The sequence below is a fragment of the Rhinolophus ferrumequinum genome, chromosome 21 (genome assembly GCF_004115265.2).
Source record: "Rhinolophus ferrumequinum isolate MPI-CBG mRhiFer1 chromosome 21, mRhiFer1_v1.p, whole genome shotgun sequence".
Taxonomy (NCBI): domain Eukaryota; kingdom Metazoa; phylum Chordata; class Mammalia; order Chiroptera; family Rhinolophidae; genus Rhinolophus; species Rhinolophus ferrumequinum.
The window spans coordinates 7,760,340-7,776,883 of record NC_046304.1 but is presented as its reverse complement, the minus strand read 5'-3'; the positions used below and the strand labels follow the sequence as shown (position 1 = coordinate 7,776,883).

General features: G+C 42.8%; 1 protein-coding gene across 1 annotated transcript in view; it reads left to right on the top strand.

The window, feature by feature from the left end:
- Positions 1 to 16,544, top strand: part of DNAH9 (dynein axonemal heavy chain 9) — a 311,767-nt gene that overhangs the window by 210,047 nt on the left and 85,176 nt on the right. The window contains exons 46-49 of the mRNA XM_033089991.1: positions 1,553 to 1,695; positions 2,061 to 2,222; positions 2,424 to 2,657; positions 11,985 to 12,245. Coding sequence (XP_032945882.1) covers positions 1,553 to 1,695; positions 2,061 to 2,222; positions 2,424 to 2,657; positions 11,985 to 12,245 — 800 coding nt within the window. The remainder of the gene's footprint in view (positions 1 to 1,552; positions 1,696 to 2,060; positions 2,223 to 2,423; positions 2,658 to 11,984; positions 12,246 to 16,544) is intronic.

The following is a 16,544-nucleotide window of genomic DNA, read 5'->3' as shown; positions in this document are numbered from 1 at the left end:
CCTATTTTCCCCACACCTCAGCCCCTGGCAGACACATTTCTACTCTCTGTTTCTATGAGTTTGACTTTTTTTTTTTTAAGGTTCACATATAAATTATACCATGCAGTATTTGTCTTTCTGAGTCTGGTTTATTTCACTTAACACAATTTGGCCTACGTTCATCCATGTTTTTGCAAATGATAGGATTTCTCTCTTTTTTAAGGCTGAATAGTATTCCATTGAGTATATATATATACATCATATTTTCTTGATTCATTCATCCATTAATGGACACTTAGGTTGTTTTCAAACCTTGGCTACTGTAAATAATGCAGCAGGGAACATCAGAGTGCAGATATCTCTTCAAGGAAATGGTTTTGTTTCCTTTGAATATATACCCAGAAGTGGGATTGCTGGATCATATGGTTGTTCTATTTTCAATTTCTTGAGGAATCATCATACGGTTGGTTACATGTGGTCATAGCAGTTTACAATCCCACTAACAATATATAAGGGTTTCCTTTTCTCTGTATTCTCACAAACATTTGTTATTTTTTGTTTTTTTGATAGTAGCCATTCTAACAGGTGTCAGGTGATATCTCATTGTGGTTTTAATTTGCATTTTCCTGAAGATTAATGAGCATCTTTAGGAAAAGATTTTGAGCATCTTTTCATGTACCTGTTAGCCATTTGTATATCTTCTTTGGAAAACGTATTTTCTTAATTGTTTTTTTTGGAATCTGTTTGTGTTGCTGTTCTACTTTGCCTATGGTGTTTTCACCATGTAAATTTTTGTATTTTCATATAAATTTATTTTTAGATAAAATGTATCAATTAAATGTGTCAAATTTATCTTTCTTTTAAATATATCAATTTTGTGTTAGTTAGAAAGGCCTTCCCCATTCAGAAGTTTTAAAACTATTTTCTATCATTTTTTTTTTTAATAGTTAAGTCATTGACCCGTCTGGAAGTTATCTTAGTGTATAGTGGAAAGTAAAAATCTAAACATAAGTTTTCCCAGTTTTCCTAATACTGGGTATTGAATATTCATCTTTTCCCCATTGGGTTAAGAAGTCATACTTACGCTAAATTCCATGAAGCCACCCCTGCTTTCTCCCCTTTTTCTCCAATAAAAAGTGATAGTTTGTTCTTGAATATATGGACTTAATCTATATGTTTCTTATGGCTCTTTTCCCCAGGTCTTAGAGCCATTTTGCATCAGTTTCATTTCTCCTTCTAAGTATTAAGTTCTTTATGAGCACAATTTCTATAACAGTAGTTAGTAAATACATGCTTCAAGCCAAAGTGGAAAAGGCAGTTGAAAGCTCTTGTGCTACCAGCTGCTGACCCAGGACAAGAGGGTGTTACACATCCTGTTCCATTCTTTTATGTATTCTTTTCCTGCCCTTGGTTTGGAGTAGATGTGGTATGTGTCCAGTTGCACCAGCAAGAGTGCTAGAACATGGCCTAAAAGACAAAGGGCCTGTGTCCCAATGTTAGACAACTTACCACGTACAATTGCATCGTGCAGAGAGGTGCCAAAGCTGCCCATCTGCACTTCATTTCTCCCTAGGAGAGGTCCCAGATCTCTACTCCGATGACGAAGTGGAAAACATCATAAGCAGTGTGAGGAATGAAGTCAAGAGCCAAGGTCTGGTTGACGACAGAGAGAACTGCTGGAAGTTCTTTATAGATCGGGTCCGACGACAACTGAAGGTATAGCAGGATTTACTGCCAAGAGTAGACAGGACCAGAAATGACTCAGGGGAGTCTCTCTGGACATTTTGGATACAGTCGTTGTCTTGGGCGTGGGGAGTGGGGGTGAGGGTACAATGACCTTCTCAGCCTTTGCAAGGAGGCCCTTCTCATCTGCTTCATGGGCAGTGGTTTCCCTCTTGCCTCACGCAGGCTCACATTTCTTACTTCCTTGGCTGAAAAGGCTGGCTAGCATTTACAGATTTTTGTTTCTGTGGGATGTGCTTCTCAATTTTCTGGGAAGTTAAGAATCCAAGGCCCTATCTGTCTGTCTGTGAGTACTTCTCTGATACCTTTTTGGTTCTCTCACCCTTCTGACCTCTCAGGTGACTCTCTGTTTCTCCCCTGTGGGGAACAAGCTGAGGGTCCGCAGCAGGAAGTTCCCAGCCATTGTGAACTGCACGGCCATCGACTGGTTTCACGAGTGGCCTCAGCAGGCCTTGGAGTCTGTCAGCCTTCGCTTCTTGCAGAACACTGAGAGCATTGAGGTGAGAGGGGAAAGGAGACACTCCTCAAGATTCTTTCCACCTCAGGGTGCAAGGAATTCTGTGTCCAGAATTTCAGGGTTCAAGTTCAGGCTTGCATAAAGTTGTTGGAACAACTTTCTGTGGCAAAGCAATGGGGGTTGGGGAGTCACCTCCAGTATTCGTGGTGAGACTATGTCTTTATTTCCTGCTCTTTGATTTTAGCCCACAGTCAAGCAGTCGATTAGCAAGTTCATGGCTTTTGTCCACACAAGTGTCAATCAAACATCCCAGTCTTACCTGAGCAACGAGCAGCGTTACAACTACACAACTCCCAAATCATTTCTGGAGTTCATCAGACTCTACCAGAGCTTGCTGCGCAGGAAAGGAAAAGAGCTCAAGACCAAAATGGAGCGGCTTGAAAATGGGCTTCTGAAGCTCCATAGCACCTCTGCCCAGGTAGGTGACATCCTTCCAATCTCTCCTGGCTGCGGGGGACTGAGAGAAAGTGGGAGCGGCCCCTTTCCCGAAGATTGGAAGGATCACAATCGAAGTCCAGAAGTCCTTTCTGCTTTTCCAGAGGCCCCAGTGTTGTCAGAAACCAGAAATTAAGTCTGAGCTCTTCCAGTAGAATGGCACACCCTCAGCTTCGGGTCTGGTCTCCTCCCTCTCATGGATGCTGGTATCCCCTAGGACACCTCTTCTCTTTCTCTTTGCCATCTCCTCCTTTTCCATTACTTTCCTGATCGCTCCAGCCCACTTCCCTTCCATCCTCAAAACCATAAGCCATGAACTGTTGAGAGAAATGGTTGCAGGGTTTACCAATATTCTTTAGTTTCTTTTGTCTTACAGTGTCACCCATCAAAGAGCCATTGGAACCTAATTTCTTAAACAAATCCTATCTCGTTTCATGCATTTCCTCATATATTCTGAAGTAGTTGGCCATCAAAAGAGGCCGCTGTTGTCCTGTCCTTGTTATATTTTCTACTTATTTTTCCCAATGGAACAGGTTTATTTCTTCCCTTGAGAACTGGGGACAACGCTAGCACCTTCTCTGCCCCTGCTCATGCCCACCAAACACTGTTGATCCCTTGATGACCCCTTTCTGGGCTCTGTTTACCCGCAGCAGAACCTGCCTGTCCTTAAGGTGGTGAATTTCATGCCTTTGCCCAGTTAAACTACTGGACATCCCATGTTCCTGGAGACATCTAAGCCTTTCATGTCCAGTCATGTTCTCAGAGCTTTGCCTTCGAAATAGCTCTGTTGAGCTTCCTTCTTCTGACTTGTTCTTTCTTCCCTCTTCAGTTTCGGATGTAATTGTATCTAAAGGATTTCAGTTCATTTAATTGGTTGCTGTGATCCCTTGCAATCTATACTCAGATTCTTTCTTCTGCGTAGGAAATTTTTCTTCCGTTATATGGTTGTGTTCGTCTGCACTGGCCTCTCCTCCAGGAGCAATGATTAGCTGGATGGGTTCCCTGTGCCCCATATCTATTATGTCCTCACTCATTGCTTTTATCCCTTTGGCCTTTTTCTCAAGTTCAGCCTTGCATAAAGTTGTCGGAACAACTTTCCGTGTGGTAAAGCAGTGGGAGGTAAGGAGTCACATTCTAGGGGAGCTTTTCAAGCTTATCCTCAACAATATTAATTTAACAGTGTGTAATATTGCTTCTCCTTCCTATGCTTCCAACGAAGACTTTAATTATGCTATTGCATATTTAATATCCTAACAGCCCTTCCTCCTCTCATCCTTTTCCCTTCCCTATTGCTTTTTTTTATTTCAGCCTGTTTTCCTGCAACTATAGTACAGAAACCATTCTGTTGATGATGCAAAACAGCTTTCTTGATGGTTTTTCTAGATCTAGTAATGAGATGAATCGTTTTCAGAGCTGTGTTCTTCTTCTTAGTCTACTAGATGCTATTCCTTTCCTTGTTCTGTATTTATATAAAGACCTTTTTTATTTATTTATTTACCTTCAGGAACGGTGAGTCATCTGTTCAAACTCAATGCTTGTCAACAAATGGCATGTGACAATTGTCAATGACACCACTCTTTTTCCATTTGTGTCATGATCAAAACCCCTTCTTGGAGCTGCAGTTTAGGACAGATTGAAATACACAAATCCCAGTCCAGGTCCTAGCAGGTTACCTGGTGGACGGACACCTTTGTCATAGAAACAAAGCATCTTCTCTCCCAAACACTTTCTGGTTCTCTCAATCTCTGAATGTGTAGAAAACAGCATAGAAAAGAATCCCAGAATGCACTACTACCAGATTCTTTAGCGTCTCCCACCTTTTCTTCTTCCTGTCTGCCCCCCCCTACAGTACACTCAGAACATTCTGCGTCTCCACCAGCCCCTGTTCTGCCTCCCACCCACGATCCTCTGCGAATTGCTGATCAGTCTGTGTAGGGGATATTTGCTGGAGAGCAAGCAATGGGAAAGGTGCTCTGACATCTCACGGAACAGCACCCAGTATCTATTTTGGGCAGACCCTGGGTCTTTGAGCAGACCATGAAGAAAGCATAAATGTCTGTTTTCCTTTTTTAGATGATCTCTATATTTAACAAGGAGAAACCTGCTTATACCATTGGGTGCATCCAGCTCTACCTGCATCTAGTTCGTGGAGAGACCTCCCAAGTCTTGGCATCAGTTTTGATTTCTTCTCTTTTCACCTTCTTCAGTGAATAACACTCTACCTACCCAGTTACCTAGACCAGAAACTAGGGCATTAACTTTGACTCCACCCCTTCTGTTGCTTCCCCCTTTTAAGCATTAACAATTCTATAATTTTTCTAAATATCTCGTAGATGTACCCCTCTTGATGTATCCCCTGGTGTTTTTTGTTTGATTGTTTATTTGTTTTTTTAAATGTCACCTCTTTTTTCTTTTTCTTTTCTTTTTTTTTAATGGGGAATGTTGGGGACTAGTGTGTTTTTCCACGCCCCATCAGCTCCAAGTCATTCATTGTCCTTCAGTCTAGTTGCGGAGGGCGCAGCTCAGCTCCAAATCCCGTTTTCAACCTTTAGTTGCAGGGGGCGCAGCCCACCATCCTATGCAGGAATTGAAACTTGTTGTTAAGAGTTTGCACTCTAACCAACTGAGAGCCATCCAGCCGCCCTCTCCTCTTTTTAGTGTCTTGATTTAGACACTTCTTACCTGGATTATTCCAAGAAATCAAACTCTCAGCTCTCTCCCCCGTCCCAAACCTGCTTTACCCACAACCTCTAGCATCACCCATCAGGCCAAAATCCTTGCGGTCATCCTTGACTCTTCTCATTTCTCTCTTTCTCTCACAACTTTCACCCAGAAAAAAGCTCACTGTTGGCTCTCACCACAGATAGGCCCAGAATTCCAACACTTTGTACCTCCTATACGGCTACAACCCTAAGCTGAGCCCCTGCCGTCTAACCTGGAAGCAGCAATACTCTTCCAACTCATTTGTCTGCTTCCACTTTTGCCCCTCTGTATTCTGTCGTCAACTGAGTAGCCAGAGTGATGAATTTAAAACCTAAATTGGATCATGTCACTTTTCTGCTCAAACCCCAGAAAGAGCGATAGCCCTCAATTCCCCCCTTCCCGTGGCTTCCAAAGCTCCTCCCCCGCCCTGCCCTGTTACTTCTCAGACCTCATCTCCTGCTACTCCCTCCGTGTGACATTCCTCTCCTGCCACACTGCTCCTTTGCTCTCTCCTCAGACATACCAGGCCTTGGCATTAGCCATTCCCTAGATGTGCTTTCCTCTAATATCCCCATGGCTCACTCCCTCGTCTCTTTTAATTCTTTACTCAAATGTCACCTTCTCCATGAATCTTACCCTGATGACCCCATTTTAGATGGTAACCTCCCCATACCACTCCTGATCCCCTTATTCTGCTCCACTTTGCCTTTTTCCCCATAGCACTTACCCCTGTCTAAAATATTACATAATTTACTTATTTGTCATGTTTATTTTTTGTTGTCTATCTCCATCTGTTAGATATAAGTTCTATAGGGACAGGTAACCTTGTCTCTTTTATTCACTGATGTGTCCCAAGTGCCTTAAAAAGTGCCTGGACAGAGCGGGCGCTCATGGAATCTTTGCTGGCTAAATGTATTAATTAGTGAATAGCATTCTATTTGGTCCCCCTGACTGGATTCTGCCAGCACTCTCGACCAGCACTATCCAGTACAAATATCCTGCAAGTCATGTATGAAAATTTAAAATTTCTAGTAGCTGAATCCAAAAAAGGAAAATGAACCAACTGAGTTTTATTTCAATAGCATATTTTAATTGAATATAATTTTATTACATAGTTTAATAATATGTTTTATTTAACCCAACATATGCAGAATATTATCCTTTTAACATGTAATCAATGTAAAAAGTTATTAATGAAATCTTTTCCTTTTTTTTTTTCTACAAGGCTTCAGAAACTAGTGTGTATGATGATACTTGCAGCACATCTCAGTTGGGACAAGCCACTTTTTAAGTGCTCATTAACCACAAGTGGCTAGTGGGTACCACATTGGGCAGCATAGCTATGGACCGACCTCCACTCTGCACTTAGGATCGTCTTTGCTCAAGCCAGACATCTGAGTATTCTCTATTGCAGGTCTTAATGATTTAGACATTATAGTTCAGATTTTCTGATCTTTTCCAGAACTTGTAAAATTGTGTCCTCGCTTATTGCTCTACCATTTTCTTCCTCTTTGCTATTACATTGTACCCTGGAATCCAATAGTACCAACTACTTGTTCTCTCAACATTCCACAGGTAGTTCACATCTCCGTGTCTTTACATGTGCCCCACCTTGTCAGCTTGTCACTGTCAAGACCTCAACAATTAGTTACCCCCCTGCCCAGAAGCCCTTTCTAAGCTTGAGTAGTTAAGCTTTCCCTTCTCTGTGGTTCCATCCTTGAATTATGTTTCTTCTCTGGTGTATAGTGTGCTATACCATTGACAGTCCTTCAAGGGCAGAAACGAGGATTCATTGGCACATACTAGGTATTCTGTAATTGGATACATAAATGGATACATGGGTAGGTGATAGATGGATAGACAAATAGACCAATGAACAAGTTCTAAATCACCTACCAGCTCAGAGTGGAGATGGAGGGTGGGTCTTGGCAATACTGTGTACATGCTGTACAGTCCACACTTACTGATAATTACAATGATGATTCTTCTTGTAAAAATGGTATATAGGGTTCCTAGCTCTGATAGAACCCCTTCATCTGTAATTGTTCCTTTGGTAGAAAGAACTGAAGTACCTTATAATAATCTGGTATAAGGATAATGACTTGAATTATATTGTATCAGTATCATACTACTCAATTATGACAATGTTTGGCGTTCATAATCTAGTGAGAGTAGACTAAATGAATCTCACAGCTCTGGCTCAGACTCCAAATTTATTTAGCCAATAATTGTAGTATTGGAAGTAGTAATGATAATGGTAATAATGACAATAATGAACAATTGTACAATAAAGTTTATAAACCCTATATATAATTTCATGCTTAGACTCAGTGGTTATAAATGTAACTTTATTTTTCTATAACTGAATTTATTATAATTTAGCTCTGGAGCCATTTTTTTTTTCATTTAAAAGTAGAAAGCACTTAATATTGCATTTCAGGCTGAGTTGGTCACTTCAGGATAAAAATTTACTCAGTCTTTGGAGAACTAACTCTAACTCTGGGCTGTTTTCCTCGAAGGGGTATTTTTCTCCTCACCTCTGTGGTGGTGTCAGGTTTCAGGAAGCAGTAGATGAAACATCATGGTGGGGTCCCCCGGTTCCCACTGGCTCTAATGATGGATGACTGGTCCTGCTGGGACTGTAGGTGGCATCGTCTATCTTTACTTCATCTTCAGCTGAAGTCTTCACAGTTGGTGTAAATTGTTTTCTCTCTCTTGATACAGTCAGAGCACCCAACCCTGACTTGGGTCTCACTTCATCTCTCACTGGTATCCTCAGAACCCACTGTCGTTCTTGCTTCTGTATCTAACTCAGGTGTATTCATGAAGAAGTAGGCTGGTAGATTGAAGAAATGTTCACAAAAGGCCTACAGGCCACTGCATATAGGATTTAATCCATACGTCTGTCAATCTGGAAAGCTTTAAATTCAGTTCATTTTAGGGTTTCAAATATTCTCAGGCCACCAAATTTACCTGAAGTTGATAAGATGTATTTGTCAGGACTTTTTTAGTTGCAGTTGGAAAAAAAGAAAAAACTAACTCAAATTCATTTAGCAACAAGAAAAGGAAATGAAAAGAAGGAATGGACAGAAGGGGACAGGAGGGGGGAGGGAATTGAAAGGAGAGAAGGAGAGAGAAAATTTTTAGATTACATGATATATTTATCAGGATGCTTTTGATAGCAACTAACCAAAATCCAGCTAATAGGCAAAATAACAAAACAAAATAAAAAGAAATGAATTGATTCAAGTAACTGAAAAGCATGGGATGGAGCTTAATTTGGACAGGGCTGTTGCTAGATACTCGCTAGCTGTCCCTGCTCAGGCAGGCAACCCCTGTGGCTCTGACAACTCAGACCTGTATTCTGTCTGCTTACAACCCCAGTGTAAAAAGGAGTTCCCAGTATAAAAAGGAGTGCCCAGTATAAAAAGGAGTGCCTCTTTCCTAGTATTTTCAGCCAAGTTCCTGGATTAACGGTCAGTGGCTCTAACTGGTCTCTTTAGGTCATTGGTTTGCCCCTAGTTGAACCAATCTCTGTGACTTAGATACTCTCATGGGCCAAGCCAGCATCAAATGACAACCACTGGAGTCCACCCCACCCAAACTACAAGGACCTGGGAAGGTGGAGTTCTCCAAAGGAAAACCAACCTACATTACCAGAACAGGGTAAAACTTTTTAGTAGGCAGGTAAACGTAACAAATATCTTCTATAGATGGCAACATCTATGTGTAAGAAGAAAGCCTGCTTGAAGTCCAAATTCATATCAGGAAATATTGGGTAACTACATGAACTCAGAGTTAAGAAGGAGGATATCTCTAGGCCTCCAGCCCTCAGTGGAGTATTTTTTTGCTGTTGATTACCATGGGTTCTCTCTTTCTGGAACTATAGGGAGAAGGTCCTGGGAAGCTTGGCCTCTCTTTGTAGCATCATGTACCAGATCCTTGAAGAAGGGAGGGTCTCCCTCCACCATCTTGTCATTACCTCAGTCAGTCACCATCCCCCCCCTTACCATGCATGGCCGATATTCATGGGGCAAAGACTGAGGGAAAGTGTTTGCGGCACTCTCCCTACCTCGGTGTGGGCGTGTCTAAGTAAGAAGAGGTCCAGAGTACGGCTTGAAGGGAAAAAGAGAAGAGAAAAATTTATGTAACCTATTTCAGTGTCCTGTTCTGTTGCAGAAGAGCCATGATATGAACCTGAGTTACGCCTTCTCTGTAGCATGTGAGGAATAGCCTAATTCTGACTGGCGGGACCCTCCTGTCACTCCATGTCACAGCTTAAGAGCTATAAAGTTCCCATTCACAGTGCAGGTGATTATTTACCTTGGGCCTGAGGTCATAAACCATATCTGCAATCAACAAAACAAACAATTACAACAACAAAGGGAAAAAAAAAAAACCACTTCAATTTTCTCAAATCTGCCAAGATTTAAAAAGGAACAGAAAGTTACTGGTGTGTTTGCTGACTGGAGTGATTATGTGGTTCAATCATTTTGATTTACAATTGCATCTTTGTCCTTGTAGAAATAACTCTCTGCAGCTGAACAACAGGAGATGAAAATGGATTAACCTTCCAACTTGGGGATATAAGATGTATTCTAGGGAACAGGCCTCCGTTTGAGGTTAATGCAAAGTCTCCAGTTTCTATGAATACACAAAATTAAAGAGCATTCTTTTTTTTTCCTGCGTTCTTTTTCTTTTCTTTTGATCTGCCATGAAAAGGGAATTATCAGCAGCGTCTAAGCCTCCATTTTATATTTCCCCTTATGTATTTTGCATCATAAAGCATTTGAATCTGTTTGACGTATTCCAGGAGCTCTGAAGTAATCTTTGCTTGTCGTGTGAAATAGACTGCAGAAAAATGAGAGACAAGAGGTCATTCTGGAATATAAACTGTATGGGCTATATTGCAAATACAAATGGCTTTATTCCTTTCCAGAAATAAATAGATGAGTCTTCGCTTTGCATATGAAAGGGCCATAACACTGGGCCAGTGATTCTCAAACCTAAGCAAGCCCCAGAATCACCCGGAATGCCTGTTAAAACACAGAGTGCCAGGTCCCATCTCCAGGATTTCTGATTCAGTCTCTGGAGAGAATCTGAGAATCTGCATTTCTAACAAGTACCCAGGTGATACAGATGCTGCTGGATTAGAACCACCACACACTCTACTGAATCGAATATGCATAGAAAACCATTCCTCTCTCTCTAGGTGATCAGAGAAATAGACAGTTCCTACCGTGTTTCCCTGAAAATAAGACCTCGCTGGACCATTAGCTCTAATGGTCTTTTGGAGCAAAAATGAATGTAAGGCCCAGTATATTATATTATATTATATTATATTATATTATATTATATTATATTAATTATATAAAGCCAGGTCTTAGATTATAGTAAAATAAGACCGGATCTTATATTAATTTTTTCTCCAAAAGACGCATAAGAGCTGATGGTCCAGCTAGGTCTTATTTTCGGGGAAACATGGTAAGTGCTGATATTCCCGTTACTTCATCACTGCCTCCACAGGCACATGAATATGGAAGCTGGATGGGGAACCCAGCAGGTCTGGACCATTGGGATGCTTGCTGTCCCACTTCAACCCAGTCATCTATTTCTTGTAAGGATTGTGGACATAAACAAAGACCAACCAAAGGCGAACAAGCAAAGGCACTTTATTTAGAGCTTACTCTCCAGGGAGTCAGCCACCATCATTTGCGTTTTGGCTGAGACAAAAAGGCAGGAGAAGGAGTAGGAGAGCTTTATAGTGGGAAGAAAGGAAAGGCGTTGGGTGTGCCCTGATGGAGGCTGCTGGCCTGGGGCAGCTGTGGATGGGCTCACTAGAAGTGGGGCATCCTGTGTGATCAAGGGTGCATGTGTGTCTTTCTCTGGCTGGTCCTGAGTTGGAAGCAGAGACAAAAATTAAGTTGTCATTTATTAATCAAGTTCTGGCCACCTTGGGTCAGTTGTTACAGTTTATTGTTTGTCTTCCTGGCTTGTTACCTAGATGGTAGGCTGATTTCCTACAAGTCTGCCCTACAGCAGGCTGCCATCCTGAGCTGGTTGTTGTAGGTAATGGGTTGGTTTCCTGAGCAGGCTGCTGCAGGGTGTGCGTCAGAGTTCTACGTTTGTATATGGCCTGGCCACTGTCCGTTCACATACCCAGTCTCTGAGGATGCACAGTAGGCACTCACTTTTTACAACTTGCTAACTCCCTGGTATACCCCACAATGGCCAATTTCAATTACATAACGACTACTTTTTATTAAGGGCCTACTATGTGCAAAGTATTACGTTAGACACATGAAGTTTTATAAGACGTAGGCACCAATGTCAGTGAGAAGCAGCCCGAGTCAGTGGGCACCAAGGAGAAAGAAAGGCAAGGGCATGTGTTGCTTAGAATCTTCACACACTGACTGTAGAGGGGCGAGAAGAGGGAGTCCGGTGTCCGTTTCCTTTCCCAGCTCGGGGAGCTTGGTCCCGGCTGAGAGCTTAGCTTCGTACCTTGGCATCAGGAGCCGCATCCTTCTCTGCTCTGCAGCGTTGGGTCCCCAGGGGCCATGTCCGAAGTCCCTCTGCTCCCGATAAGCCTGCTGCTTCTGTGCTGCAGGTGGACGATCTGAAAGCCAAGCTGGCCACCCAGGAAATGGAGCTGAAGCAGAAGAACGAGGATGCCGATAAGCTGATTCAGGTGGTGGGAGTAGAGACTGAAAAGGTGAGCCGAGAGAAAGCCACGGCAGACGAGGAGGAGGAGAAGGTGGCTGTCATCATGCTGGAGGTGACGCAGAAGCAGAGGGACTGCGAGGAAGACCTGGCGAAAGCAGAGCCAGCACTCACAGCAGCCCAGGCCGCTCTCAACACCCTCAACAAGGTAGGACTGTCTGCTGAGCTTCCCTGTCCCTCCGGGGAGGAGCAGATGCCTCCTCTGACCCAAAGACAACGCGGTACCCCGATGTCCCAAAAAGATAGAAGGGCAAACTTGGGAGGGCTTCGGGTGGAATACAGCTGTCACTAGTTTATTCATTAAGCAAACAGTTGTTTAAACGGACTTGTACGTCAGGCTCCACAAGCTACCCATGAGATGAGAGCTTTAGAATCAGTTGGGATAGGAAGGGCCAACGGGTCCAGCCTCCTCGCTTCACAGATGGGAAAGCCGGGGCCCAGAGAGGAGGACTCGCTTGCCTGTAGTCACAGACCTCAATATTAGGGCCAGACCTGAACTCATCTTCAGAATCCAAACCCCGAGATCTACTGCCTGTGTATCCCATGGCCCCTTTACCCATTATGCACCTTTTAAGGCCCTAGGAAAAGGTTTCAGATATGAGAGTAAAATAAGGTGTTGTCTCCAAAATATGAAAAAAATCTACCAAACTAAAATTAGCAAGTATTCGGTTGTCAGCCATTGAATGGAACTGTGTGTCAACTAAATTCAACTAATACGCGTAACCATTTGGTAAAACAAGCAGGACTTTTGAGGAACAGTCATAAGGCAATTTTAGTTTGGTTCTCTTCAAATTTGTTCCATGTGTTGGGGAGAGGGTGTGGTTAGCTAGTTCCTTGCATCATTTCTCACAGTTAAGCCTCTTTCCCATTTGGATAACCATGGCTGGGGGCAAAGGGAGAAAGAGAAAGAGAGGCAGGCAGACCCGTGTTATCAGGAGCTGGTATCAGAGAGGGACTGAAAAGCGGACCCTTTCTCCACTGGGATGCTCGCACAGGCTCATTGGAGACCCTCCCCCCGTCACTGCAATCTTTCCCCTGTAGGTTGCTTTCTCTTCCGTTTTCTGAGAGTCCAGGAATTCACTTGACCCTTTACCTGGGCTGTGCGGTCACGGTCTCACACAACCTATGCCAGGTGTGCCACGCAAGCAGAATGCCTCTGTTCCAGAGGGACAGCTGTGCCTCCTTTCTCTAAACACGCTCGCAGGGTGTTCGCCCCCCGAGCAGCATATTGTCCCTAGTTACAACGTCAGGAGGCTAGCCACCTCTTCTCACACCCTAGATTTCTGGGGTATGTAAGTTAGGCCCCAGGCCACCGTGGTGCTCTCCTAGTGGTCTCCCTAAAGCCTCTCCCTCTAGACTTGACGTGAAAGGGGCAGATGCCTCATATCTTCCCTTAAGGGCGGAATGAGTGGGACTAACCACCCGTTCTCACTAAAAACTTTCCCTTAATCTCCAAATTCCTGACTCTTTTCTACCCTCAATGCAGAGGAAGGGTTCAAGAGTGAAATCACTGGTCTTTCGAAACCTCCTCTCATTAGCTCTGCATAGCCACGTCACGCCTCCTTTGGGAAGGTAGTACCTGTTGCCTTAGGGCCTCAGCAAATCTGAGACCCAACTGGGTACACTGTAAAATCCTGTGACGTATAGTGATGTGTGCATTGTATGAAATGTGAAATACGAGTTCGTTGGAGTATTCTTTTTGTGTGATGTAGGGGAGGGGCTCCCTAAAAGTAACAGCCCCTCGGACCTAAGAAGGCCTTCAGTTGCTCGCTACCCTACATCAATAGAAAACAGGATTTCTCCATTGGTAACTTTTGGGTATCAGTGGGTAGACCAGGAACTGGAGGTGTAGCCCAGTTACGGCCACCACTTCTCAGCTGGAGCCTTGAAATACAGCCAAGCCAGGCTTTTTTCTGACCCCCCTATTCCCTCCATCTTCCATTTCAATCTCTAGGCTTTTGATTAGACTATAGGACTCCTCTCCTCCCTTCCCCATCATTTAGGATTCCCTCTCCTTCTCTCATGCTACTCGTATTTCAAAATCAAATTTATATTCTAGATTAATCTCTCCCTTTCCTGATTTTTAGAACACAAAGGATGGGCCACTTAAATTTATGCGCCGTCATGTAGTGTTCACTGATCATTTCGTAAGATCTTTTGACACAGGGATTTTATGTTCTAAGATGAGCTGAAGCCAGATACGGCTGAACTGTTTACGGTGTGTGCTCTGGGAATGACTTGTCTTCTCTGAGCCTTCAGTTCCTCATCTGTAAAGTGGAGGTAATAGTAATATAGTCCCCATTAGGCTGTTTTGAGGATTAAATGAGATAGTGTATGAAAAGTAGCTTATAGCTGGCAGCCACTCAGTAAGTGTTTGTTGTTGATGTCATTATAACCAGAGTTATCTCTTCTGTTTCCATGAAACTGGAAACAAAGTGAACACCCATAAATACTTTTGCTGAATTTGTTGGCTGGTTAGTCAATTGGTTACTGGTAGAAATACACATATAGATATGTGATTCATGGAAGTGATAGGATAGGATTTTGGAAATAGCACTGAATTTGAATGTATCTCTGCCACAAAGGAAGTGAAACTCATTTTTAATGAGTACCTACTATGTGCCAAGTAATATGATAGGTGCTTTCTTCTAATTAGCTGTGTAGCCTGGCACAAGTCACTGTAGTTCTTGATCCCTCGATTTCTTTTCTCTGTTACGTAGAAAGGGGCAAATAAGAATTAACGGGCTCTTTATCTCACACTCCCATCCAATCTATTAGCAAATTCTATCAATTCTACCTTCAGAATATATCTAGAATTAAAATGCTTTTTATCACCTCTGCTGCTACCACTCTGGCCCAAGCCACCACCATCTCTTCCCCGGATCATTTCAACAGCCTCTCAATTGGCCTCCCTGCTTACACCCTTGCTACAACAATGCCTTTGCCCATTACAGCAATCTGAGTGACCTTTTAAACATGACAGTTTGACCCTAGCACCCCTCTGTTCAGAATCTTCCATTGGCTTCCCATTATTCTCAGAATAAAATTGAAATAAATAAATAAAATTGCACAGTCATCACCGTGGCCCATAAGGCCTTACACGACTTTGCCTGAGCTGCCTCTTCTATTGCATCAGTTACTACTCTTTTCTTGTCACTCCACTCCACCCACGCTGACCTTCTTGCTGTGTCTCAAACACTCCCAGCACAGACACACCCCAAGGCTTTTGAATGAGAAATTCACTCTGCATGTAACGCTCTTCTCCCAAGTATCCCGAGGGTTCCCTCCTCTTCTTTCAGGTGTTCGCCTAAAAGTTACCTTATCAGCAAACAAATAATAAAAGTAGTTATTAACTTCAGAAAAAAAAGTAAGGTACACATGAATGAAAATATAAGGTCAACAATATCAATAATCACAATCATGTATATACTGAACGTTAACTTAAAAAATTTATGTAACCATATGAACCATTAGGAGGGAAAGGCGGGCAGTAAAAATAACTAAATATTCACACTCTACAATAGGAAGTCACTTGATAGGATCTGAAATGAAAAAAAAAACGTAGCAGCATAAGCATGTTCTTTATTGATAAGGAGTGAAACGTAGAAGTAATGATGGAAGACATTATAAGTAGTGGCTTCTGGAGAGCTGGAGTTGGAGTGTAGTGGGCATGCGTTTTGTCCTAAGCCTTGTAGTTCTATTAGAGTTTATAAATTCTGTGCATGTATCACATTAACAAAAAGAAAAACATGTTCATCTTCCATGGCTTGAGAGCACAAAAGGCATCTAACTGCCTGGCCAGGGAGAACTGGGGCAGAGAAAGCCCACAGAAGCAAGGACTGCAGGATGACCATTTTACAAGATGGAGGAGGAGCTAGAAAAAACCATCTCAGGGAGGACTGATGTTTACAAAGACATGGATGCATGAAAGGGTGTGGTGTGTCTGAGCCGTGGCTGCATGGTGGCCCCCGGGACGTGATTTGGAAATGAGTCTCTAGAGGTGGGCTGGGCAAGATCATCACAGCACCATGGCGTCACTGCCAAGTTTAACTGGGGACCAGTGTTTACCATCCACAGGTTGCCACCCATTAATGGATGTCAAAGAGCATTTTAAAAATTTAGATAGAATTGACATGTAACATTATATTAGTCTCAGTCGTGCCCCATCCTGATTCGATATTTGTATACATATTGTGCAGTGATCATCACAATACATCTAACATACATCTCACCACACGGTGACAATTTTTTTTCTTGTGATGAGAATCTTTAAGATCTGCTCCCTTAGCAACGTTCAAACATGCAATACAGTATTGTTACCTATAGTGACCATGCTATACGTTACATCCCCAGGACTTATTTCGCCCCCACCCCCACCCCCATCTGATGAAGTGGAATAGCTCAGACCGTATGACATGTAATCAGGGAAGTATTGCTTCATGAGCCC